This window comes from Carassius auratus, linkage group LG48F (genome assembly GCF_003368295.1).
Source record: "Carassius auratus strain Wakin linkage group LG48F, ASM336829v1, whole genome shotgun sequence".
Classification (NCBI taxonomy): domain Eukaryota; kingdom Metazoa; phylum Chordata; class Actinopteri; order Cypriniformes; family Cyprinidae; genus Carassius; species Carassius auratus.
Window position 1 is genome coordinate 2,281,434 of NC_039300.1, and position 25,054 is coordinate 2,306,487.

The 25,054-nt window shown below is 38.7% G+C and overlaps 1 protein-coding gene across 1 annotated transcript; it reads left to right on the forward strand.

Annotated features, from left to right (window-relative positions):
• Window positions 1–1,601: 1,601 nt before the first annotated feature.
• Window positions 1,602–24,271, forward strand: LOC113068671 (beta-1,4-galactosyltransferase 5-like). Its single transcript, XM_026241483.1, has 9 exons — window positions 1,602–1,994; window positions 15,654–15,773; window positions 16,260–16,373; window positions 16,656–16,783; window positions 17,263–17,379; window positions 18,016–18,203; window positions 18,286–18,408; window positions 19,951–20,052; window positions 20,781–24,271. The coding sequence occupies exons 1-9, from the start codon at window positions 1,889–1,891 to the stop codon at window positions 20,926–20,928; spliced, it is 1,146 nt and encodes a 381-aa protein (XP_026097268.1). The 5' UTR covers window positions 1,602–1,888; the 3' UTR covers window positions 20,929–24,271.
• Window positions 24,272–25,054: the final 783 nt, after the last annotated feature.

A 25,054-nucleotide genomic window follows, 5' to 3' on the forward strand; every position in this document is an offset into this window, starting at 1 on the left:
AATGCACACAGTTCTGTGATGTATCAATTTGGAATGACATCCCGGTGAAAAAACACAGGCTGTCCACTAAGTCCACATATAGTTTGAATTAGCTCCACATTCACTGGTAAAACAATACATTGTTCTATTATATTCAGTTTCATAATTTAAGTTTTTTTCTTTCTTTCTTTTTTAAGCTCTATTCTATTCTATTGGCTGTGACAATTTTCATCAGGACTGAAGGACTAATTTTCTCAGTTGAATTGTAAGGTCTTGAGCTGGACTCCTACTCTAAATAATATGCAAATGCATTAATGGGGCCATTCAATTTCCCCTCGGCGATCAGTACCTGCATTTATACTGTACCTGTCTTGTCTGTTTCACAGCCTCACCGGAAAAAAACTATGGAAGGACTATTTTCGAAATGAATTGCAAATTGTATTTTCAATTACATTTCCATACATGAATGCATAAATAGTGACATAATCTAAAGATAATTGCGAATCTTGCATCACCGTTTGCGTTTTTGCTTAAAAAAAATTCTAATAAAAAAGCAAAGTCCATTTTTGTATTCTGTAGGCAATGTTTAGGTGCTTGCATGCTTCATTATGTATTAGAAGAGAGGAATAAAATATAAGGTGAGGTGACACAAAGTCAAATAAGAGCACAGGTGCAATGTTACAATATTGACCTAAGGCGTGTGCCGTTCTGGCTCATGCTGTTAGGGGATAGCTGCTGCTTTTGGGATGATTTATTGTGTCAAGAATATTCACCTTATTTTTCAAAGTGGAAGTAATCCCTTTTCTGTGAATGTGCAAGACTTCCGGTTCACTAGACATTGTGGGGAAAGAACGAGAAGAATAACAAAATCCAGTAAACGGTAAAACTGTTTGCACTACAAACCATTGTGTTTAAATGTTAAATAATATGCTAAGAAACACCAGATTGCAATAACAAGCAGCAAAACAATCTGTTTTATACTGCTAAAAATAAGTGGAAGTGGATGAGACCAGAAGCCAGACAATTTAAATTTACAAATGGCTTCGCTCGCTCTTCCAGAAAAATAAGGTGGATGAGAAGTTGCACTGTTCGTTCATATGCATCTATCAGCTATTTCTGCCCCTCCAAAAGTGTTTTTAAAAAAAGTATTATATTTGATTAATAAAAAAAAAACCTTCTAATAGTCTACCCTGTGCTGCCTGAGCCGCCCCACTCCTCTGAGGTCTCCCCAAATCTTGACAGGTGTAGGCTATGCATAATGCATTTGAGTTTGGCAGGTTATGCGCGACGCATGTGGAAAAGCAGTAATTTATTAAAATGTGACAGGCTCATAACTGCTAAGACATGGGAAAACTGGACAGTTGCAAATGGACTTTGGTTTTCCATTTGAAATGTGGCAGTCACAAAAGGTAGCCTCATGCAAGGTTTGCAATTGCGTTTGGATTATGTCACTATTTCTGCCTCCACATAAGGAAAACGCAACTTAAATTACAGTTTTTTTCAATTCATTTTGAAAATCGTCAGAAATGTCCTTCCATACAGGACCATGAATGCAGCGTTACGTAATCAAGTAGTACAGTAAGTCATGTACAGTAATTTTCACACACTCCCTCCCCTAAATATTGGCCTGACACAAGTATATGTGCGTAACGCACAGTGCCATGCGCTTCCATTCATTACCAGCGCGCAGGAGGGTGTGTGTGTGTGTGTGTGTGTGTGCGCGCTGTCTCTGACCAATACATACACGGGATGAAGATGATGAGACTCTACTAGGACGAGTGGACCTTCTAGATTGGATACATTTCGGGATTGGACCTGAATCAACGCGTTTGCGTCCCGAGTCTCATCCGCGTTATTAACCGGACTAATATCTGCCGACTACTGAAGGATATCTGCGTCTCTCTGTATAATGCCGACACATATGAGATTGCGGAGAAGGTCATTTCTCGGGCTTTTATTTCTCTTCTCGCTCTCCACGTCTGCACTGTACTTCATCTATTCAGCTCCTGGCATAGGTAAGCCACTGAGACATCGCTTCTGAATGCGAATGTGGGTGACATCTGTAGTCTGGTTATTCAGGCGGGTCTTCGCTTTTAATTGTTATATAATGCACGAGCGGTCGGTTGTTTGTGTTTGGAGACACATTCTGTTGAAGTTGCCATCAAATCCATGTCGTGTATACTGTGCTCAGCATGTTTGAAGAAAACCTGCTTTTCTAGCGAACACTTCACATTTCCGGGCAAACAGCCTAACAAACCTCTCTGACTGAACTGCGCTTTGATTTTTTATTTTATTATTATTATTATTATTATTATTATTATTATTATTTAAGTTCTAACCTAGTTTACAGAGCGTGTTCCAGTCGCATTATGAACTGAGCTCATATATCCTCGTTCTTTCCGGGACACACCGCGCAGTCCCGCCCCGAGGACGCGCCTTCCCGACAGCGGAGGAACCGGCCTCGGTAATCAATATTTTATCAGGATATGCTGACGTTAAGAACTATTAAATCGTGAATTTGAATACAGTTTATGATAGGATTTGTAGACTAAATGTTGATTCGCGAAGAACTCTCCATTAGCTTTATTTCATTCCTAAATAATGCATCAGCAAACATCTAGTGATAATTTATTAGCCCTAAATTAGACATGAAACATAAACTGCATTTTTTTAAAGACTTATGACTTAGGCTAATCTACCCTGTACAAATATGGAGGTGTAAAGTATATTATAAGGTCCAAAAAATTAAAAATAAAAATGGTGAGCGAGAAGATGCAACAATAAATAGGCTACTCGGATACATTAAGATGCTTTGCAAAGGTGTGGTTATGTCACAACAGATCAAGATCAAGTGCATCTTTACAGAGGAACCATGTGTGTGTGGTCAAGGTTATTTTGTTTCTGTGTGCCAGCTTGCTAATATGATGCCTTCTATTTAGAGGCGACCTATTTCTCCTCTGTAGCCTTTGTCTGCATTTTTTCAGCTTATTGCTATGTACATTTGCTTAATTATTAATGAAGATGCTTTAAAAACCATTTTCGCTTCCTTCTACCATGGGGGTTTCCTTTCATAGTAGCTGTGTTTAAAAGACGAACAAGCACCAGTAATTCTAGTGTGTTAATAATGAATGAAAAGTTATGCAGAAGTTGTGTTTTTCCCAGATGGAGGTGATTGACATGAGAAGGGAGTGAAACGGGAATGCTCTCTTCTGGAAGACATCTTTGATCAAACACAGGGAAACAGGAAATGTCAAGTCCCCTAAAAAAATAAAAAAGTATTTTAAGATTTGCTGAGAAATGTCCCCAAATGACGACAGTTCAAATGATATTATTGGCAGACAGAGGCTGTGAATAGACATTCTGTATTGTGACAGACATAAAAAACCACTCAGGATTTGGTTTTATGTTCTTGCAGACTGATTCTTGAGATAGGCCTATATGGGCATGCAATCAAATGTGGAGGCAGATGAATGTGAGCTGGAAAGGACTGAATGATTAGAGAAGGCCTGCATATGGCACTAGAGAAAAAGTCTGTTATTTCACAGGAGGATCCAGTTATGACCTTTAGATGGTAACACTTCATTTTAGGCTCTCTTAATAGTTGCTTATAAGCATGCGTATTGCTAGAGTATTAGTCATTTATTAGTACTTATTAATGGACCCCGAGACATCCAAAGACTGGCAGAAGAGACCTTAAAAACGTAATTAAATTAGAAACGTACGGCGCAACACTGAGTGTCTAGTTTACACCAAGTGCAAGCAATGTACACCAGCTCCACCCACCAATGTGTGATTGCACTGGTCAAGATTACAAAAGACTGTTATCAGTTGTCACATTCAGTGGTGTAAGTGGTCAATATTGTATCATAATCATTTTGACGCGATTGACCGGGGTTCAAATCTGCCTTTTGACAAACTTCTACCTTTTCAAATTTCAAATCACATCAGAAAAGCATTTATTTTTGATAAAAAAAATGAAGGAAATAATCAAAAAGTTGAAAATATCCATCGGGTAGGGTTAGGGTAGGTGTAGGGAGGGCTTTTGTCCCAATAAGCTGGCATTCATTTAATAATTTTAATTAAAATAAAAATGTACACTCAATAAGTTATTATTGCATACTGTTATTGTATATAACATATTGCATTATGTATTACAATTCTGAGGTGCAGATGACTGCCACTATTTGCAATAAGTAATTAGAAGAATATTCTGCTATTTTAGTATAATTACAATTTAGCTATGCGCAGTGTAAATACTAAATAGGCTCTATCGCGTGAACACCAACCCCCCACCACCTAAAACATCTTCCCGCGCCCCTGGATGAATGCAAATATACGCTACTAGGAAGGTTCAACGAGAAGTTGGTGTTATGTTATTTATAATGCGTTTATATTTGTTTATTTAAAAAAAAGGTTTGCGTAAAGTTTGAACCAGTTCTGATGTGCATCAAGTCAAGTCAAGTCACCTTTATTTATATAGCACTTTAAACAAAAAGTATTGCGTCAAAGCACTGAACAACATTCATTAGGAAAACTGTGTCAATAATGCAAAATGATAGTTAAAGGCAGTTCATCATTGAATTCAGTGATGTCATCTCTGTTCAGTTTAAATAGTGTCTGTGCATTTATTTGCAATCAAGTCAATGATATCGCTGTAGATGAAGTGACCCCAACTAAGCAAGCCAGAGGCGACAGCGGCAAGGAACCGAAACTCCATCGGTGACAGAATGGAGAAAAAAACCTTGGGAGAAACCAGGCTCAGTTGGGGGTCAGTTCTCCTCTGACCAGACCTGTGGTCCTGTGGTCTTGTCCTGGTGCTCCTCTGAGACAAGGTCTTTACAGGGGATCTGTATCTGGGCTCTAGTTGTCCTGGTCTCCGCTGTCTTTCAGGGAGGTAGAGGTCCTTTCTAGGTGCTGATCCACCATCTGGTCTGGATACGTACTGGATCCGGGTGACTGCAGTGACCCTCTGATCTGGATACAGACTGGATCTGGTGGCTACGGTGACCTCAGAATAAGAGAGAAACAGACTAATATTAGCGTAGATGCCATTCTTCTAATGATGTAGCAAGTACATTATGTTCTGGCACCAGGACTTCTTATTAAGCACATATTAATGCCTTATTCTACATGACCTAATTCTACATCTCAAATCCTACCCAATACCTAAACCTAACAACTACCTTACTAATTATTAATAAGCCACAAATTAGGAATTTAATGAGGGAAAAGCCATAGTTAATAGTGAGTAAGTGTTCCCCTATTCTAAGTTGTTACCGATTAAAGATTACATTGTTCACATACATCACTCACAATAAGATCTATAACATACATTTAGAAAAATATAGGGTGAATTTTATTGCATTTTATTGCATGCAAATATATCAGTGTGATATCGACTAGGTTTAGGGTTTTACCTTAGGGTTTGAAAAGGACAATGTCCAGAATTCAGTGTACCAGGAATTACAGTAGATGATCTTGAGAAATGGAGTGGAACCATGGAGACAGCAGCAGCTCTATTACCCCTGAGGGGTATTTAATGTTTGTCAAGGGAATTAGGTTCGTAGGTCACAGAAACCTACAGTGAACCACTTACTGCTCATTTCTCACACGGGGGGAAGGATTGTGGGCCACAGATGTGTCTGATTGCTGCAGTTTATTGAATTAAACCTAGAGAAATCCTGCTGGAGCTCATTAGAACACAGATCCTATTTATAGATGCAGACCCCAAGGAAACCCAGGTGCCTCCGTTAGTCCTCTTAGAAAGCCACCGAACCCCAGAAAAAAGACAATAGAGGAAGAGGAACTGTCTTTCTGCAGGACTGCCTTCATTCAAATCCTGAATGTGCAGTCGAGGTTCAAAAAAGGTCAGATCTGGGGACTGAAGAAACCAAGGAATACATCTGACACAATCCTGATGTTAATGAAATCATTGTTGAAATTGCAGTGTCTATGATCCATGGATATGGGATTAGATCTAATGACTCCTATATGAGATTATGCCAAGCATCTTTGTTGGTCCTGGGAAGACATTCAAACCACAGATTGTTGGGTTAGAATTACGGTAAGGCTTTGGACAGGGGTTGGGGCTTATTTGTCTGTTTTTCCCTTTGATGTTAGGGATGGTTAAAGGTTGGGGTTATTTGACAGAAATGTTCTTGATCTAGGAACACATTGCTGGAAAAATCAATCATCTGGTCCACACCATAACAGATTCTTCTTTAAGTTTAGCAGCTGACAGAATATACGGTGACCTTAAAAACTAGAATGGCACTTGCCAATGCAAAACTCACCACCGCTGATTTTGAGTTGGCTTGAGAAGTTTCCCAGGATTTGTCAGTGTTTTCTGAGTGGTTTCAGAAATGGTTAATGGTCTTCAACCCTGCCCCTGAAGACCCACTGCAGAGTTCAGCTCCAACCTTAAGTCATACCTTATGTGCTGAAATTGTTCCCCTTAAAAGTGCAGTTTTAACCTGATTTAGTCCATACCTGTTTGTTTTGTTGGTATAAATTAATGTACTTAGGTTAGGTTGGTTAATTGTTAATCAAATAATTTGTTACTATTCTTTAGTGCATATTCTGTGTGGGAGAGTTGTGTATGCCTGAAAGAATGGTTAACACCTTTGCAGTAATGTATGTATGACTTCTGCTATTTTTCTCTTTAAACTTTGTAACCACATTAGTCACCACATGCATTGCGCATTTATGTGCAGGTTTAGCACAACAATTCCTAAACACCTACTCAAGTGAACCCTTATGGAGGCACATGTACCTGATGCAAAGCTACAAAACACCCTTTAACCTAGAGTCATGCAGAAATAGCATATGCTGAAGTATTGGTTCACACCTTGGCATGAGAGAATGTTTATAAAAGAGGACACAATGCAGGATCATATCAACCTCGCGTCTGCATAGTTTTGTCATTGTATGAGTCAATGAAGTCTACGACCAGCTCGACACAATGGAAAGTAGTTGCTTAGAGGCAGAGCATTCCAGCTGATCTCTGGCTGGTGTCATATTTGCATGGCCATTTGTTTACGAAAGATCAGGGCACATAGAAACCCAACAAGGAGGATCATGAAAAAAGAAGGGAAAATGCATCTACCATCTAATCTAGTGACAGGTAATAGTTTGGTACACATGTTAGAAAGAGGAAAAAGAAACTGTCCATGGATATAAAATAATTCAACAAGTAGTTATTTGGGGTGAACTCTAATTATCCTGAGAAATTTTAACTGTATTAAACATTACACACTCCCTAGTAGATGGAAATTCATAATGTTATTATGAATAATAATTTTTTCTTTTTTTTTTTACAAATCTTGCAGTGTCATTTGTTCTGCAGAAATACAACAGATGCATCTGGAAAGACTAAACCTTTGTATTATCAATTAGACTGTGACATTCTGTGCCACTTTTGTGAAATACTCACAGTTGTCAGACTTAGGGTGTTATTAACCACACATTGCATATACACTGAAAGCATTCGCTAGAGCTAGAGCTACCGTCTCATGTCCAAGGACAGTCATGTGACACCAGATTCAACAATAACAATGATCTTTGTTCAAACATCAGCAGCCACCTTCCCAGTCACTACTACATCTAATCCTCTTAGCCTTTTTCTTTACTAGCCATGTGCCTTCATCATCCAGAAAATGCCTACACACGCTGGCCACGTGAGACCAGGCATTGCCCTGGGTCTACTGCACTGGCATACGATCTCACAATGGCTCTGAGGATTTCCTCCCTGTACCTAACAGCCGTAAGGGTACTGTTGGCTAAAATGTGGACACTTCAAGGATATTCCTCCCCAGACCATCACTGACCCAATGATAAAATGGTCATTCTGGGTGATGTTGAAGGCAGCTCAATGTTGCCCATGGCGTCTCCAGACTCTTTCACATCTGTCACATGTGCCCAGTGTGACCCTGCTCATGGAGAACGGGGCGTCAGTGGCAGACTTGCCAATTCTGGTGTTCTCTGGCAAATGCAGATTGAGCCGCACAGTGCTTGGCAGTGGACACATGTCCCACTACAGGACATCGGGCCCTGATGGAGTCTGACAGTTTGGTCAGAAACATGCATACCAGTAGCCTGCTGGAGCTCATTTGTAGGGCAAAGGAGCCGATACTTGTCCGGCTGCTGGGTTTTTGCCTCTCTCCTGTCTCTCGGTATCTCCTCCATGCTCTTGAGACTCTGTTGGGAGACAAAACAAACCTCCTTGTGGCAGCACATATGGATGTACCATCCTGGAGGAGCTGATCGGGTTGCATTGTATAATTAGTGAGAAGGACCCTAGCAAAACAAAAACTAGAGACAAATCAGTCAGGAAGGAAAATGAGAGAGCAATTGTCTGTGGCCAGACAGACCTGAAATTTGGTCCAACTCAAAAATTGTTGTACAACAAAATCTGATTTAAAATGCACAGTGTGTGCCTGGCTTTAAACAGAAATGCCAACCATATCATACGGAAATGTACAAATGAGATTGTACAAACTCATATGAATATTTCATTGTATGTTGAAATCAAGAGGTTTTCCTGTTAAATTACATAACAAACCTGCAGTGTAGGAAACTTCACAACAGACAAGGTGTAGTTTATGACTCTCAGTGCAGATGTGTGGATGTTACCCGCAGCGTCATGCAACATTACTCTTATTTGACTGCCACTGTTGCAACATGTTTCAGAAAGGCTTGATTAAAGGTCTGCACAGGCTTTAAACTGAAGCCCGAACCCAGCCTGTACCTGAGATCTTCTGACCCGACCCGAGTGGCACAGTTACATTTAGAACCCGAACCCAAAATCTTTTCTTTTTTTTTTCACAGCGATTAAACAATAAAAAAAAAATGCTGTATTTCACGATTGGATGCAACAGTCAGCAAACAAATACATGTAAAGAAAGGCTCGGCCAGTTCACAAGGCAAAAGAAAAAACATTCACCAGTTATGAAGGTTTATGAATATCAGGTGAGGTCGTCACATCAATTCTGAGTTTTTGAATGGTTGTATACGACAAGATGATAATTCTTCCATTGTGCAAATTATGGTCATTTTCGATTCAGTAATCCGGCTCTCAAATGAAACTAATTGAATAGCCCAGGCATAAACACATTGCATTACACCAAATAATGTTCTTTTTAGCAATGTCATATGATCCTTTTAGTAACATTTTCAAATAAACATTTCTTAAAATAAAGAGAGGGCTGGGCGACGCTGCTTTGACCAGCTACTGCAATGGCTTACTCAGCTTAAATAAACAGAGAAGATTACATCCTGCAGTATAGCTATAAACTCGGTGAAGTCTACGCTGCCAGGACAGGAAAATTACAAGGAAAAGTAATAACCTGTTTTATTGTGTAACATTCAACCAGTAAGATTTAATTCACATGAACTAAACCTAAAAATGAATGTGCACCTTTAAACTTAACCCACAGGGGTGGATGTACCAATGAAATCAGACACTAATTCATAAAAATGTTAAATAGGTGTTTGTATAATCTTGTTTTTTAACCCTTGATCAAATATCCTGGGATTTAGGATAAAAAATGTAGTTTTTTTTTGCTCACTGATGTTTGGTTTTGAACACAATGCAGTAATAGCGTCTGCTTTGCTTTTTCTTGCTTTGACATGTTGATGTGTCTGCTCAACACTAGGTGAGTTATTTGCATCACAGATGGTAACGTGGAGGGGCGCAAGTCTAATTAAACAGTATCTTGCCAAGCAGTTGAGACCTTGTGACGTTGTTACAGCAGTGGGGATATTGATATCGTTGGTATTGTTAATATTGTCATCATGGCAGACAGTGTCACATGCAGCAGAAATCTGGTTTTACTCACCAATTGATTGTATGATGTCCTCAGTAGTTTAGACTGGGTGACATTTTGAATTGTGAATGTGAAAAAAAAGGAAGAAAAGAGAAGAGAAGAGGAAGAGATGCAAATAAGGAACTTCAGTGTTAGCATGTTGCTAAGCTAACTACAAAAATTTATTTAAACTTTTTTTCAGTTTCAGTCCAAAAAAAAAAAAAAACATCTAACTGACAATTTTGACATAAATCATATACAAAATTGGTTATGTTTAGTTCAAATAAAATAATGTTTAACAAAGAAATAAGCAGTGTGCATGTAAAAGATCCAGGTTTCATTCAATGTAATGAATGAATTAAAGTGCTCCTATTAAGCTTTTCAAAAGGTTAATCATTTGGTTTTGTGAGTCCCCAGCAACAGGTTTACATGCATGCAAGGTCAAAAAGCACTTTTCATTTTCTTATAATATGCATTTCATTTTAGCTTATTTCTCAACGACTCTCAAACTATTTGTTAGATGAATAATCTTTCCAAACCTCTCTGTTGCATGAGGCTACTCTGCTCTGATTGGTCCGATGAGCCAGTCTGTTGTGATTGATCTACTGCGCGCAAACACCCATCACCAGTACTGTTTATTAAAAACCTGAAAAGAGAATAACTCAAGCACACACACACACACGCACACACACACACACACACATGCACACACAGCTCTACCCTAAAAGCAAACACACAGGAATAATTGGAATGTATAAAACCACCTTAAACAAGCATGCAGTGTGTGTGAGAGAGAGTTAGGATTGATTTATAGAATTGAAATGAGCCAAATAGAAACTACTAACATGGTTATGAACACACGCTTGTTGGTTATTGTGATATGATAAACCACAGTACCTTGAAGACACAGCAGCAAACACTGCGCAGTGTAAGTATGTGAGCCAGAATGCCTCGAGCTCACACTGCATCTATGTGTGAAGAGCTGATATGTTAATATAATGTTGTTTGATGGCTGCCTGTGAATACAACACTAAAACAATCACTTCCCCCAAATATGAACAATAGTAATGGTGATACTTGCCTCAGCACCACTAATCAATCTCACTGGTCATGTGAGTGTTGTTATTGAGTAACTGGAGTGAGTGTATGTGTGTGTGTGTGTGTCTCTCTGTGTGTGTGTGTGTGTGTGTGTGTGTGTGTGTAGTGCACGGGTGGGCTACACTAATGTCTTATGAGTAAGCCAAGACTACATGTGATCTGGTGCACACTTCAGATCAAGTCATTGCTAGCATATGTCTCTGTTTTACATTTTTCTTACACGACTGCTTAAAAGTGTTGGGTCAGATTCAGATGCATCAGTTATTTTTAAATGAGGAATCGGTTCACTAAAGATTGGAGTAATAATGGAGAAAATTCAGCTTTGCCATCACAGTATCAAATTTAGCAATTAATTAAAATAGAAACCAGTTATTTTAAATTGTGCTAGCATACTGCTGCTGACAGCACATCAGATTGTTGGTTAAATCAATCAGATGAGGTTAAATCAACGGGAGCGGTCAAATCTACCATCGTAAAGTAGTGCAATTTGTGCTGATATAAGTCAAACATCTGTAATTATATTGCATTACACAAATGTTAGGACAAGAATCGGAGTAATGAGATGTGAGATGAGGCAATCAGAATCATAAAGATTTATGGAGATGCTTATTGTTGCTTTAGTGCTATAAACTGGTCTTAATGAAAAGCTTACTGAAGCTCACTACTGTAGGTTATGATATGTTAAGCTAAAAGCTTAGCTGTTGTGCTTTGAGAAGAAGGCACTAAGAAACACAGTTACCTTCTAGAAAGAAAGTCACAAATTTGATTTATTTTTAAATGACTCCAGCTTCTTTTATTACATTGTTCAATATATGTGTGTGTGTGTGTGTGTGTATTGATCAATAACATATATCTTTATGACATATAATATATCTTATGATATTTCTTATGATATATATATATATATATATATATATATATATATATATATATATATATATATATATATATATATATATTTACATTTTACATGAGTATAATAAGTTAATACATATACTGTAAATCTACACTCACCTAAAGGATTATTAGGAACACCTGTTCAATTTCTCTTTAATGCAATTATCTCATCAACCAATCACAAGGCAGTTGCTTCAATGCATTTATGGGTGTGTTCCTGGTCAAGACAATCTCCTGACTCCAAACTGAATGTCAGAATGGGAAAGAAAGGTGATTTAAGCTATTTTGAGCATGGCATGGTTGTTGGTGCCAGACGGGCCGGTCTGAGTGTACAAAGAATGGGGTGAAAAGGGAAAAACATGATCTTTGATCAACCTGATCAACAAAGATGCTATCCTATCAATATGGGCCAACATTTCTAAAGAATGCTTTCAACACCTTGTTGAATCAATGCCACGCAGAATTAAGGCAGTTCTGAAGACGAAAGGGGGTCAAACACAGTATTAGTATGGTGTTCCTAAGAATTATTTAGGTGAGTGTATAAATCAATGTATAAACTGAAAAAAACATGAGTGCTTATAATATTTTCTGAAACACCCAATATATGTAATTATATACACTACTTATTTGATTCATCATTAACGTTTGAAGCGAAAGCATTGTCCGCTGGGGTCCTGCGGTGTGCTGCACAGTTCCTGTTCCAGACAGTGATGCAGCTGGTCAGCACGCTCTCTATGGTTCCTCTGTAGGATGAGGAGCGAGGGAGAGATGCTCTTCTCAGCAGGGGGAGAAAGTGTTGGCGCTGTTGTGCCTTCTTGGAGAGTGAAATGGTGTTGGTGGTCCAGGTGAGATCCTCTGTGATGTACACCCCCAGTAGTTTAGTGCTGCTGACTCTCTCCACAGTCGAGCTGTCGATGGTCAGTGGGGGGTGGTCAGCGGAGTTTCTCCTGAAGTCCATCACAACCTCCTTTGTCTTCTCCACATTAGCCGCTTTTCCACTGTCGGGCCAGTGCAAGCCACAGCTTAAAACGGGCCGAGTGAGGCTAATAACCTCGGGCCAGTAGCACCGAGGCCAGAATAGCACAGGGTTTCCACAGTCAGGCCTGAAGCTCCGCTGTGCGTCACTAAAACACACCCTTTACACGCCTCTCAGGAACAACATCACCAACCTCATCATTTCACCAACAAAGAGAAGTTATCAGAAAACTAAGAAATAAGTCACTGGAAATGATCCGCAGTGCGGACGCTCTCCAGACACGGAGAAACTCTTCCTTTGTTCATAACCCCTCCTCAACCTTGGCCGTTGGCCCCGAGGAAGCCCCGATGAGGCGCGATCAAGCCCCGGGAAGAGACAGTGGAAACGCGACTGGACCTGGCACGCACTAGCACAAACACGTTTAGCCCGACAGTGGAAACGTGGCTATTGAGGGACAGGTTGTTGGTGTGACACCATTCAGCCAGCTGTGCCACTTCCTCTCTGTAAAGCGTTTCATCGCTGTTGCTGATGAGACCTATGACCGTTGTGTCATCCGCAAACTTGATGATGTGGTTGGAGCTGAACTTGGCAGTGCAGTAGTGTACTGAGAGATTGTGCTGTCTTCAACACCTCGCTGAGCCAGGCAGTCATCTCAAAAACATTCTTTAGTCAAACCGTGAATAAAAGTGGTTGAGTGCATCCGGGGGGATGTGTCGTCATCACTGGCTGTGGTGGGGGCTTGTAGTCAGTGATGGTCTGAATGGCTTGCCACAGGCTGCATGTGTCTCTGCTGTCCGTCAAGTGATTGTTGATTTTTTTGAGCATATGGCCGTTTTGCATTTTTGATGCCACAGGAAAGCCATTTTAAACATGTTCCAGTCTGTTCACTGAAAGCAGTCCTGTAGTGTTGAGGTAGCATCATCTGGCCAAATCCTGATAAGGTTTTGAACTGGTTTGGTGAGTTTCAAAAGTGGTCTGTATACTGGAATTAACATAGCAGAGATGTGAAAGTGAGGTGAGATACAGCCAAGTATGGTGACCTATACTCGGAATTTGTAATCTGCATTTAACACACACAGTATTTAACACACACCCGGTGCAGTGAGCATCATTTATGCTGTGGCACCCGGGGTTCAGTGTCTTGCTCAAGGGCACCTCAGTCGTGGTATTGAAGGAGGAGATATCGCTGTACATTCACTCACCCAACTACAACTCCTGCCAGCCCGAGACTCAAACTTACAACCTTTTTGAATTATAAATCCAACTTTCTAACCATTACCTTCCCCAAAAAGTCATGAGATGTGATCCGAGTACCCTAGCCTTGTAGGGTACAGGAGGGCACAGCCTTGTACGCGTTCTTTTCTATTGAGTAAACAAAGTCCAGTGTGTTTTTTCCCCTTGTTGCAAGGTTCACATGTTGGTAGAACTTTGGCAAAACTGTCTTTAAGTTTGCATGGTTGAAGTCACCAGCTATTATGAAAAAGGCATCTGGGTTATTTGTTTGATGTACCACTGATTATCCCAGTGTTTCTCTATGAAATAAGGTTTGTGGTCATGTACAGTAAATGGATGTAACTTTTAAATGAGGAATTGCATAATTCTAAATCAGTTCTAAGGATGCACACAACACACAAACACACACACACACACACACACACACACACACACAAACACATAACGATCTGTGGGTTATCTGAGGGACAGTCCTATCAGCACATAAAGAGCCATTGTTTTCTGCTTTATCAGCACGGCCTTGTGACTGTGCAGGACACACACACACACACTCATGAAGGACACAGTCCTGATCTGTTTGCTGGCACCCATTTTATCTTGTTGATGTAAAAATTAAACATTAATGCCTGAAAATGAGGTTGTTTTACAGCATGTTAAAGAGTGTGAAATCTACTGAACACAGTGTGTGTGGGATTCTCACCCAACCAAGATCACTATGCTAACAGATTTGTTCAGCTCTGCAGTTGTTGCATTTTGCAGCACGTGTACAAATATGGCAATGTGTGTCCATCATGATTATATATTGTACAGTATTGTGACTGCTGTTGGCTCAATACTATAATACTCAATACTATTATAACCTAATAAATTTAAGAAAGTTAAGCCAGGGCTTATGAACTGACAGTGTCAAACTCAGATTTTTTTTTTTCTTTTACAGTATCTAGTCACCATTCACTTTCATTATATACAAAAGTTCAGCATGGATATCCTTCTTAAAGCTGCGGTAGGGAACTTTTGACGCTCTAGCGGTTAATAAACAGAACTGCTTGCGTCTTGCGGAAGAACATCGTAGCCGGAACTACTTCTCTCTGTTTATGTCTATGAAGAATCACAAAGGTACTGGGTTACTCCGCCGCGGTATCCCCGAAGCAATCTAAAATAGTCTGAATATAAACACTTATAACAGGTGCACCCTAGTGATTCAGGACAAGCCCAAAACACGGTTTGGAAAATGGATTCATGGTGTACTCGCTTATTATATACATTTCGTACATTTTGAAGACCAAAAAAGTTCAGACCGCAGCTCTGATTGGTTGATTCTTACCAGGAGCGATGAATTTCTGCAAATGGCAACAGGAGGAGCCAGAGGAGCTTGATTTTTACACAGATTATCTCTCTCATATTGTAAAGTATACATTTTAACAAAAGTTACCTACTGCAGCTTTAACATCTCGTTTTGTGGTCTACATTAGAAAGAACTGGAAAGATGCTTCATTTTGTTGTGAAATATGCTTCTCATTTTTTCTTCTTCTGAGAAACCATGCTAATGGTCGTTTAGCGAACTGCACAATTGTTACAGTCTCACACCAGCTGCAGACTGATGGTCATAATGCATATACGTTGTGTCAGTTATTCTGAGGATAATAGCTTTCTCTTTTCTCTCTCAGTGAATGAGTACCTGTTCATGGCTCAGGCCCGTGGAATCCAGATCCGGGAGAATGTGAGGAACATGGGAGCTCAGGTCCTTGAGCAGATGGTGCGCAGTGCTTACAACATCAACGGCACAGGTACCAAACACTCCTCATACATCCTCATCATTGTTATGAAGAGCAGAGTCCACTTATCTCGCTTCCTATAGAACATCCCGTCAGCAGCAGTGACATATCCTCAGGAAACGAAGGCATCATATCCTTCTGAGACCCACCAAAATAACACAGTTTTGTAGGAAGACACTTAAAAACAAATAACGTTTTTCATTCACAAAACAAGGTTAGAATTTAAGCCAGTGTTCAGCTTTTAATAACTTTGACAAATCCCCAAACATTTGTACCTCTTCAAAGTCTAGAGTGGGATTAAGGATACATATAGAGTATATATATATATATATATATATATATATATATATATATATATATATATATATATATATATATATATATATATATATATATATATATATATATATATACATACAATAAAAAAAAATGGACAGACTGCTGAGTGTCTGTCTTGTATTACTGTATGAATGTTTGATTACTTCTCTTATTTTCTAGACTACACATATGAGTTTAACTTGAGTGAGACAGATGTCCCCAGCACTCCTTACCTCCCGGAGGGCTTCACATACATGCCTGATCAGGTCTGCCCGGAGAAACTGCCCTCCATGAGTAAGTGCAGGACCCTACTGTTTCTTTCAGCACAGAAGCACTATATGATCAATTCTGTCAGTAAGTGAGTTGTTAAAGCTCATAAGGGTCAGTCCTCTGGTTGCACTTTTCATTTGTTGAAGAACCATTAACAGAACCAGAAAAACCTCCATCCCATGTCACCCTGAAGAGGTTATTAACATGCACTTGAAGTGTTTGCAAGTGGTTTTGAATAGAGCTTGTAGAGCTTTGTTTCTGGTGTCGCTAGCTGTAATCACAATGAATGTGCTTGCTGTGTGTCAGAGGGCCAGCTGAAGGTGAACGTGAGTGAGATCGCTCTAGACGAGGTTGAGAAACTTCTCAAGCAGGAAGATCCAAGTCTGTCACGTGGAGGCCACTGGAAACCGCACGACTGTCTCCCACGATGGAAGGTGCCTCACTAACTTACTGCTGCTGTCACACTGAAAACAAAAAACCCTGTTTCTGTGTGTGTGTGTGTGTGTGTGTGTGTGGTTGTGGTCTGAGGGGCAGAAAAGGCTCTGTTGCAACATGAGTTGATGCTTCCCGTACTGTATAGTCTGTTATTTTTCAAACTAATGTTATTTGCTTATCTTTGTGTAGCTGTATACACTGGGACCCAGTATTCATATTAAATAGTATATTCTTCGATATAGTAATACACATATTGCTACACATCACACAAAATCTCTTTTTGGCAATTTAAAGCACATATGGGACAGTGAAAAAGTGATGAAACCGTTAAGTCATTGAATCAGACTTAGGAAACAATTGAAAAAAAAAAGATGAATGTCTGTAGCAGTAATAGAAATGTAGTAAAATGCTGAACTTTGGACATCTTTGAGACTTTGAGAACTGACATTTCCTCCTTTTGCTATTTCATGTGTTTCAGGTGGCCATCTTGGTTCCTTTCCGAAAGCGTCATGAGCACCTTCCCATACTTTTCCGGCATCTGATCCCAGCGCTCCAGAGGCAGAGACTGCAGTTCGCTTTCTACATCATTGAACAGGTGAGGAAAAGGAAAGTTGTCATACTGCATAACCTTATATTCTGACCCGTAATATTTGGACTGTCACACCATTTGTCAAACTACACAGCCAAACGATTGCACTACGCATTACAATTAATGAAGCTACACTTCTATGAATGTGTGCTGCAAGCTGCCATTATCACAAGAAACACTATAAGTCCTATTTTTGATAAAGGCACAATATGTCATTTTTCACTGCTAGAGGGCGCATATTCAAAACAAAACAAAGAAACAAAGACCTTGTTTGATGACGCTGACTGAGTGTGGAATCATGGGAGTTGTGTGCGGTCATCATCGGTCTATTAAAACACACAGCATATTAAAGCGTCTTTGGTGTTTCCAGGAAATCGAGGGGTTATGATGTCATTAGCAGATGTTACACAATGACACCGTGGACACTGGTCCATGTCACTAGATTAAAATGGCTTATTTCTCTGAATTTAAACGTCCTTCTAAACATTTGGGATAATGTACGTACTCAAGTCAGCAAACTATATACCACTTTTCTAGTGGTTTTTGGATATTTTAATAAAAACATCTTACATATTGTGCCTTTAAGTAGGGGTAAGAGTACAGGTAAAGGAAGGCAAGTGAAATGTTTGTGTGTGTCCACAGGCAGGAAATGAACCGTTCAATCGTGCCATGCTGTTTAACGTCGGTTTCAAAGAGGCCATGAAGGACTTGAACTGGGATTGTGTAATATTTCACGATGTTGACCACATTCTGGAAAATGACCGCAACTACTATGGTTGTGGTGAGATGCCGAGACACTTTGCGGTCAAACTCAACAAGTACTCTTACATGTAGGTTTTCAAAACACACTGTTTTCTATGTATGTATGATGTTTGGTGGAGAATAAAGACTGGTATCTCTCTGAACATGCAGGCTTCCCTATGAGGAGTTCTTTGGTGGTGTGAGTGGACTCACCGTGGAGCAGTTCAGGAAGATAAACGGCTTTCCCAATGCATTCTGGGGCTGGGGAGGGGAAGACGACGACCTTTGGAAGAGGTACGAAGATGAAATCCTTTAGCGCTGTTAACAGCAATGAACTCATGTCTTTTCAAAAGAGTCACTCCCACAAAAGCGTTCAAGCAGCCATTATACTGTAAAAGATGATAGTAACACTTCCTGGACAGGACGGGACTATCTGGGTCCCACTAAGTGTATAATACGTGCTATAAAAGAAATGACTGCCAACGGACGTTTAAGGTGCGCTCAGTAATTTCCCTTTAATTAAGTTGGATTACACCCAAAATAATTAACAGTACTTTTGAAAGACAAAAGTAAAAGCCTAATTTGATTTTACATGGAGGGGGTCGCTTCATGAGTGCTACCATTACTCTTAAAATGATGTCGATTTTAAGTTAATTTTATTAAATAAAGTTCTCAGTTTCATGTAGTAAGTATCCTAAAATAATTTATTCATTATTATATCAATCCTTAGTTTATTTGTATCATCCCAACATCATACTTATAGTTTATTCACACCATGGAAGATTAAATCAGCTAAATGATGATCTGGCTGTACAAAAAAAGAAAAACGATTCAGTTTCACCAACATACTATTAAATTATTCCAGCCAAAATCTGACATAATACTATAAGCTTGAACAGGTTTCTGAGACAGTATGTAAAACATATGCTGGAGTATGACAGTGTGTGTGACACATAGGTTACTCTGTCAAAAGAGGAAACAACTACAAGATTAGTAAGTTATGATAGTAAGAATATCAAATCATACTTTCATCAAAAGTATAGAAAAATATATATTTTTTCTGATTACTTGTAATTATGAGCCTCTCTTCCAACAAAAAACAACCATATAGGTTGTTTGTGCAAGCACCTTATCACAACCTAAGTTTTAAAGTTTTCGCCCTCTAGCAGACGCAAAAATAATGACAGTATTGTGTTGCGTCTGTCGTCATGAAATGACGTATAATGTATAGCGTCATTACCAATCAAAATGCGCATTTATTTAAAAGCAATGTGTGGACTTTTTACACCGATCACACAGTAATTCGTACATATTTTACTAGGTGGTTTATTCGTTCAAATGACCACACCAAACCCCACCCTTAAACCTACCCTTCACAGAAATCAGACAAAATTATGATTTTTAGAGCATTTAGATTTTATGAGCACGTGTATTCTCTGGGACTGAACCCATGATCGCATGATTACATATCGTCATTTACAACAAAACTCCACAAACTGAGCTACACAAAACCCAAATTACAGCGCAAATAAAAGAGTACAAAACATTAATATGAAACCGTCCTGTTGCCGATAGGTGCGCAATTGTAGTATAAGCTCTGATGGGTCGTATTTCAGGGATTTGGACAAACGACCTATACGGGCGAATTGGTTGGAGGACAGGTTGGTCAGTATATAGGCCAAATTATAAGTATAATTTCACTAAGTATTTGTCATATAAAAATAATATTTTTTATACTGAAGCATACTAACATAAATTGTTACAATTATAAATAGTCCTTCACTTCTTGCAGTGACTTGGAACATAGTTGACAGACACTTGTATGTTGTTTTCCAGGGTTCAGTTTGCTGGCTACAACGTGAGTCGGCCTCATGGAGACATCGGTCGTTACATGTCTATTCCACACCACCACCGCGGGGAAGTCCAGTTTCTGGGCCGGTAAGATGAGAACAGCCATTAACAAATATTTATTTTGCCATATTTTAGACGACTTCCAGAGCATGTAGTCATCCTCCAAGTGCACACTTTACTGATGTTGTATGAAATGCTGGGTACTAGAATGCAACGCTTCCTACTGAAACCATTATTATGTAAATTGTTGCATTGAATTTAATTTCATGGTAAGCCCAATCTTTCGTAAGATTACGCCTTCATGAAACACAAGCTCAACAGATTTCTTTGTTTATCATCGCTAGATCCATTCTTTTCAAATTATTGAACTAAATGAACGTAAAATAAGAGCAAGTTAAAATTAAAACCATTCTTGCATTAATAGTTTAATTGACTTGAAAACAACAGTTTACACAAGATCGGATCAGCAAACATACAAGCACAAAAAAAACAAAAAAAAACTGTTTGTAAAATCATATTTACATAAATGTTTGTTAACACTTTATTTTAGGGGCCAATACTCACTGTTAACTAGTTGCTTATTAGCATGCATATTACTAGCATATTGTCTGTTTATGAGAATGCATAAAGCACATATTAATGTGATATTCTGTATGAGCATATACTAGATCCCTTAATCCACCCCATAGCTAAACTTAACAACTACCTCAATAAAAACGATTTACATTTAAACTTTATTACAATTGCATTATATTTAGTTCTGCTTGTGTTTCATTAATGAGCTGAAAGACAGGTTTTCTCCTTTTGTTTTTCAGATACAAGTTGCTGCATAGATCCAAGGAGAGACAGAGCCTGGACGGCCTGAATAACTTGAATTACTCCCCTCTAGTGTCCCGGAGGAGTCTGTACACTAATGTGTCAGTGACGCTCAGTCGAGACCTGGCGCCTGTCGCCGATTACTGACACAAGACAGACCCTCGCCACATTATACAACACCATCTTTATTAGAAGGGGAGGGGGTTTCACAAGGCTTTAATGCTCAGTGCTCCTTTTTTTTCATTTCTTTCATTTTTATATATCATTTTTTCTACTTCTTCTTTTTAAGCTAATTATACCACTCCCCCCGCCCCCCTCTGTCTATCATGTGAATGGATTCATTCTGAGATCCAAACCCCCCAACTGCTGGTTTACTCTCGTCGGACGGGTCAGATCCAGCATGTGCTGTGTCATCTAATCAGACTTCACCTGGTGGGAGGAGTCACATGTTTACAGCATGAATGAGGAAAGCTCTTGAACAAGTTTTTTAAACTATGCTAAACGACTTCAGAATAGCCATTGTAAGAGTCGAGGGAAATGCCCTTTTCTCTGCCAGAAACAACCACAGCTGGTTCTGTGCATTAGATTATAAACTAATAAATGCAGATTCAAATCTTTATTTAATGTACAATAAATAAGCATGCACTGATACTTACAGTAGATGCTACTAACATCACGGCTATGAGTATTTGCTCATGACACATGGAAATCAATACCCTCAATCGTTTTAGCTGTACAATACAAACGTGCTCATCTACCGCAGCAGATTTCTCCACATTAGAAATTAAATGGTTTGAAAAGCACAGCGTCCTTTCCTGTGTCTATGTATTTTCCCATGAAACAAGACATTGGGGCATATCAAAAGGCTTTTACCTTTTTTAAATGGCTAGTAACTTTTAGCTTGTCATTTCTAGTCAGAGGCAAGCAGTATTGAGTGGGGGACATTCTTTCAAATAAAACATGTAAATGGCCCAGAAGTGCAAGATTAGTCATCTATATTTATGGGCCATTTTCCTTGAAGAGATATTTTATTTTTTACTGTAATTATGGATTGGTTTATCTGCTAAAAGTTAATTTTCGCAACTCTTGGGAGTACACCAGCACATCAGACCTAGTAGATGTGGATTAAAAGCCACCAAACAAGTTATTTTGGCCCGTATACAAACCACTGCAATGCCAGCAAAATGTGCCTCGGAGTGAAAGGTCATGCATTTTTACTCCAACACTGGAAAAGTGTCATTAGAACTAGATTAGGAACAGCTCACTTGTTAGTTTTATGATTTGTCATATTTATTTGGGTCTGCTGGTTGTTTAAAACACTGGATTGTCTGTCGAACAAACCCTCTGTTGTTTGTGCTAACAGAAGTGTTTTTTTTCTTCATTAGTTCCTGCTTACGTTGTGTAGAGAAGTGTTTCCATGCATTGCCCGTCACAGTCAAATCCACATGCTTTGCATCCTGAGCAGTGTGTAGTCAGCTCACCTTCACCGCCGTGTGAGGGGTTAGAAAACTCTGTTCAGATAGAAAGATTTACTAGAGCCAATATTTGATCTTATTTAGAGTGTTGTTTTCTCTGGAACTGAATTTGGACAAACAGACTGTGCAACTCTATTAGACCAAACACGCTTTGGACCTCGTTCATAAAACTACATTTAACAATTTATATTCAAGAAATGTGTAGAAATGTAGAACACGTGAATGTCGTTCAAGAAATATGATGTGACATTCGTCAAAGCAGACTGAATTTCTGCATTATCATTCATAAACACAGTCTTGGACAATTCGTCGCATTGATATTTATGAAGAACTTGCACAGAAATTGGTTTGGTTTTATAATATCCTGACATACCATGTCAGTCATATATGTATCATAAGTGAGGCCCTTTGCTTTCATTCTCATTATACACGTTTATGTCGTTTAGAGATCTTAGGGGCTTCGTAATGCGTATTCGTGAGCGTGTTCGTGTGCATTCTTCATATTGGAGAGGCTGGTCCTCGTATTTATTCATTCTTTTATGAACATTTTTTTAAATTAGTTTTAGTTCTTTTTTACATATTTCTATCTTGTTTTACTGTGATTGTGATTATTTTGAGGGGACCAGATCAAGATAACTGTGACCAGCACTGAAATGTGTTATGGCATACAATGTGAGGCTGATCTTGGGAAGAGAGTCTGTTGCTGTTAAACTGAATGGATGGCTGTTTCGGATGATGACACGAGAGAACAGGAAAGTTAGGAAGACTTCTTGAGCGCCCGCCCACTGATGACCAATGGTGATGACCTCACAGACATGGTAACAGATAATTAAACTAATTACACTCTTGCCTCATTGACCTTCTTGCCAGTGTAATTTATCCGTGGAGCAGGTAAATTGTGTTTAGCTGGTCGTGCGCTCAAGCAGGTCTTTCTAATGTCTAATTTTCTCTGTGTTTGACGCTCATGGAGTTTTGCGCCAATGTTTGGGGTCTTTTTTTTTTTTTTTTACTCATTTAATTAATGATTAGTACTCTCACACCAAACCTGGTACAATATGACTGGATTCCAGAACAATGCTGCAGAGTTAAAAACCTTGCTTGTCAAGTTTGGTTTGGAATAAGAACTTTGGGAAAATAAGGATTTCTGTTTTGTTTTGTTTGATCCCTTGCGTCCAAATTATGCTTACCATTCATATATATATATATGGAAGTATAATACTGATCTGAAGTCAGAAACTCCTATTGCTCCCGCCCCATTTTCTTTATGGGCCCCTTCATTGGCAAACTCCAGTCCATTATATAATCCATTCTGCTCCAGTTGAAATGACAGGGAGAGCAGAAAACCATCCCTTGAACAACTGGCTGCCTTAAAACCTGTTAATTTATTCAATATAATCATGTTTTTATTTTTTTTTATAAGCAAATATATTTAACTATGTTCATGTGTTTTTACCCTTGTGCACATTGTGTAGTGTGTTTTTGGAGCGAAAAATTAAAAAGGCATATAAGGAACTTCAAAGATGTGCTTACTATTAACAAAGAATTTGGAGCCCTTAAATCAGGCAATGATTTGGTGCCATTGACCTCTCTGTGAATGCCATAAGCTGTTTTTTTTTTTTTTTAATCATAGCAGGCCTTAAATACTGTTTTTAGGATCATTTGTGATGATGAGGATTTTCCTCTATGACATTATCATGTCTTATTAAGATTTTTTGTTGGCCAAACACACAAGTTGTCCAAACCACTGCATCTCGAAATGAAGCATTCAGCATTATTTGTATAATATCGAGACAACTGAAATGTTCTGAGAAAATACGATGTTGTCGTCCATTATAAGGAGATCAGGTCTTCTTGAAGTGAAGTCATCTGCCACTTGTACAACACATCTTGGCCTTAGTGTTTCTGTATCAGTGATCTTTCAATAGAGACACTTTCTATGATGTAAGATCTCTTTTTTTTCTATTATCATTGTTGAAATGGCTTTAATACACCAATAAAAGTACTTTTAGGCAATATCTTTTGTTGTTCGTTGTGTTTGAATGCTGCATCAGTGATTTTCAGATATCTTCACACTAAATGTACTGTTAACTTGTAGAGCCTCTTACTGAATTATCAACACAAGGAAGACACAAGTGTAATAAAATGGGGTTCATTAACAAAAGGACAGACAAGAGTAACTAACAACTACTAAATGGGTACAACGAATGGATAAAGTGCAAAAGATTGACAGGTTCTAAGATCTGAATTCAGATGTTTTATTTTTTGTGTTACGGTTAAGTGTGAGTTACAGTTTAGTTTGGACAAGTTTTATTTAGCATTAAGAGCATCAAAGGTATGAAACATTGGTTTTATATAATATGAATTTTATATTCATTATAAAAGCCATATTTTCTGTTACTTTGACATGATGTGGATACATTAACATGGCTTAGGTAAGAGTCCTTTGTGTTTTATATGTATTCTGATGTTTGTTTGACTGTAAGTGTGTTTGAAAGCGTCCTACTTCATGAGCATGTAACCAATGTCACAGGATATTCAATAGTAAAAAAAGGGGGGCAGGTGTTTGAGGTTAGAAATATGGCTTTTTGATGTCAGCCAAAAAACTGAACTTCTTTTGAAGCAGTGAGAAGCTTATTTCATGTTGTTTCTTCTTCTTCTTCTGAATAGCATACCATGCACTGAATTGTGACAGTAAAATGTTAAGAAAGTACTGGAAATAGGCCATTTTGATTTCATGCTAATGTTTTATTATGTTTTTATGCTAATGTTGCTAATGTTTTTAAGGTGACCAAACATGC

What these genes read in the sequence shown, in the direction of transcription:
- LOC113068671 (XM_026241483.1), top strand. Translation starts at nt 1,889, where the DNA reads ATGCCGACACATATGAGATTGCGGAGAAGGTCATTTCTCGGGCTTTTA. An exon ending in TTACAACATCAACGGCACAG is followed by an intron (nt 15,774 to 16,259) that starts GTACCAAACACT and finishes CTTATTTTCTAG; the next exon opens with ACTACACATATGAGTTTAAC. An exon ending in GACGACGACCTTTGGAAGAG is followed by an intron (nt 18,409 to 19,950) that starts GTACGAAGATGA and finishes GTTGTTTTCCAG; the next exon opens with GGTTCAGTTTGCTGGCTACA.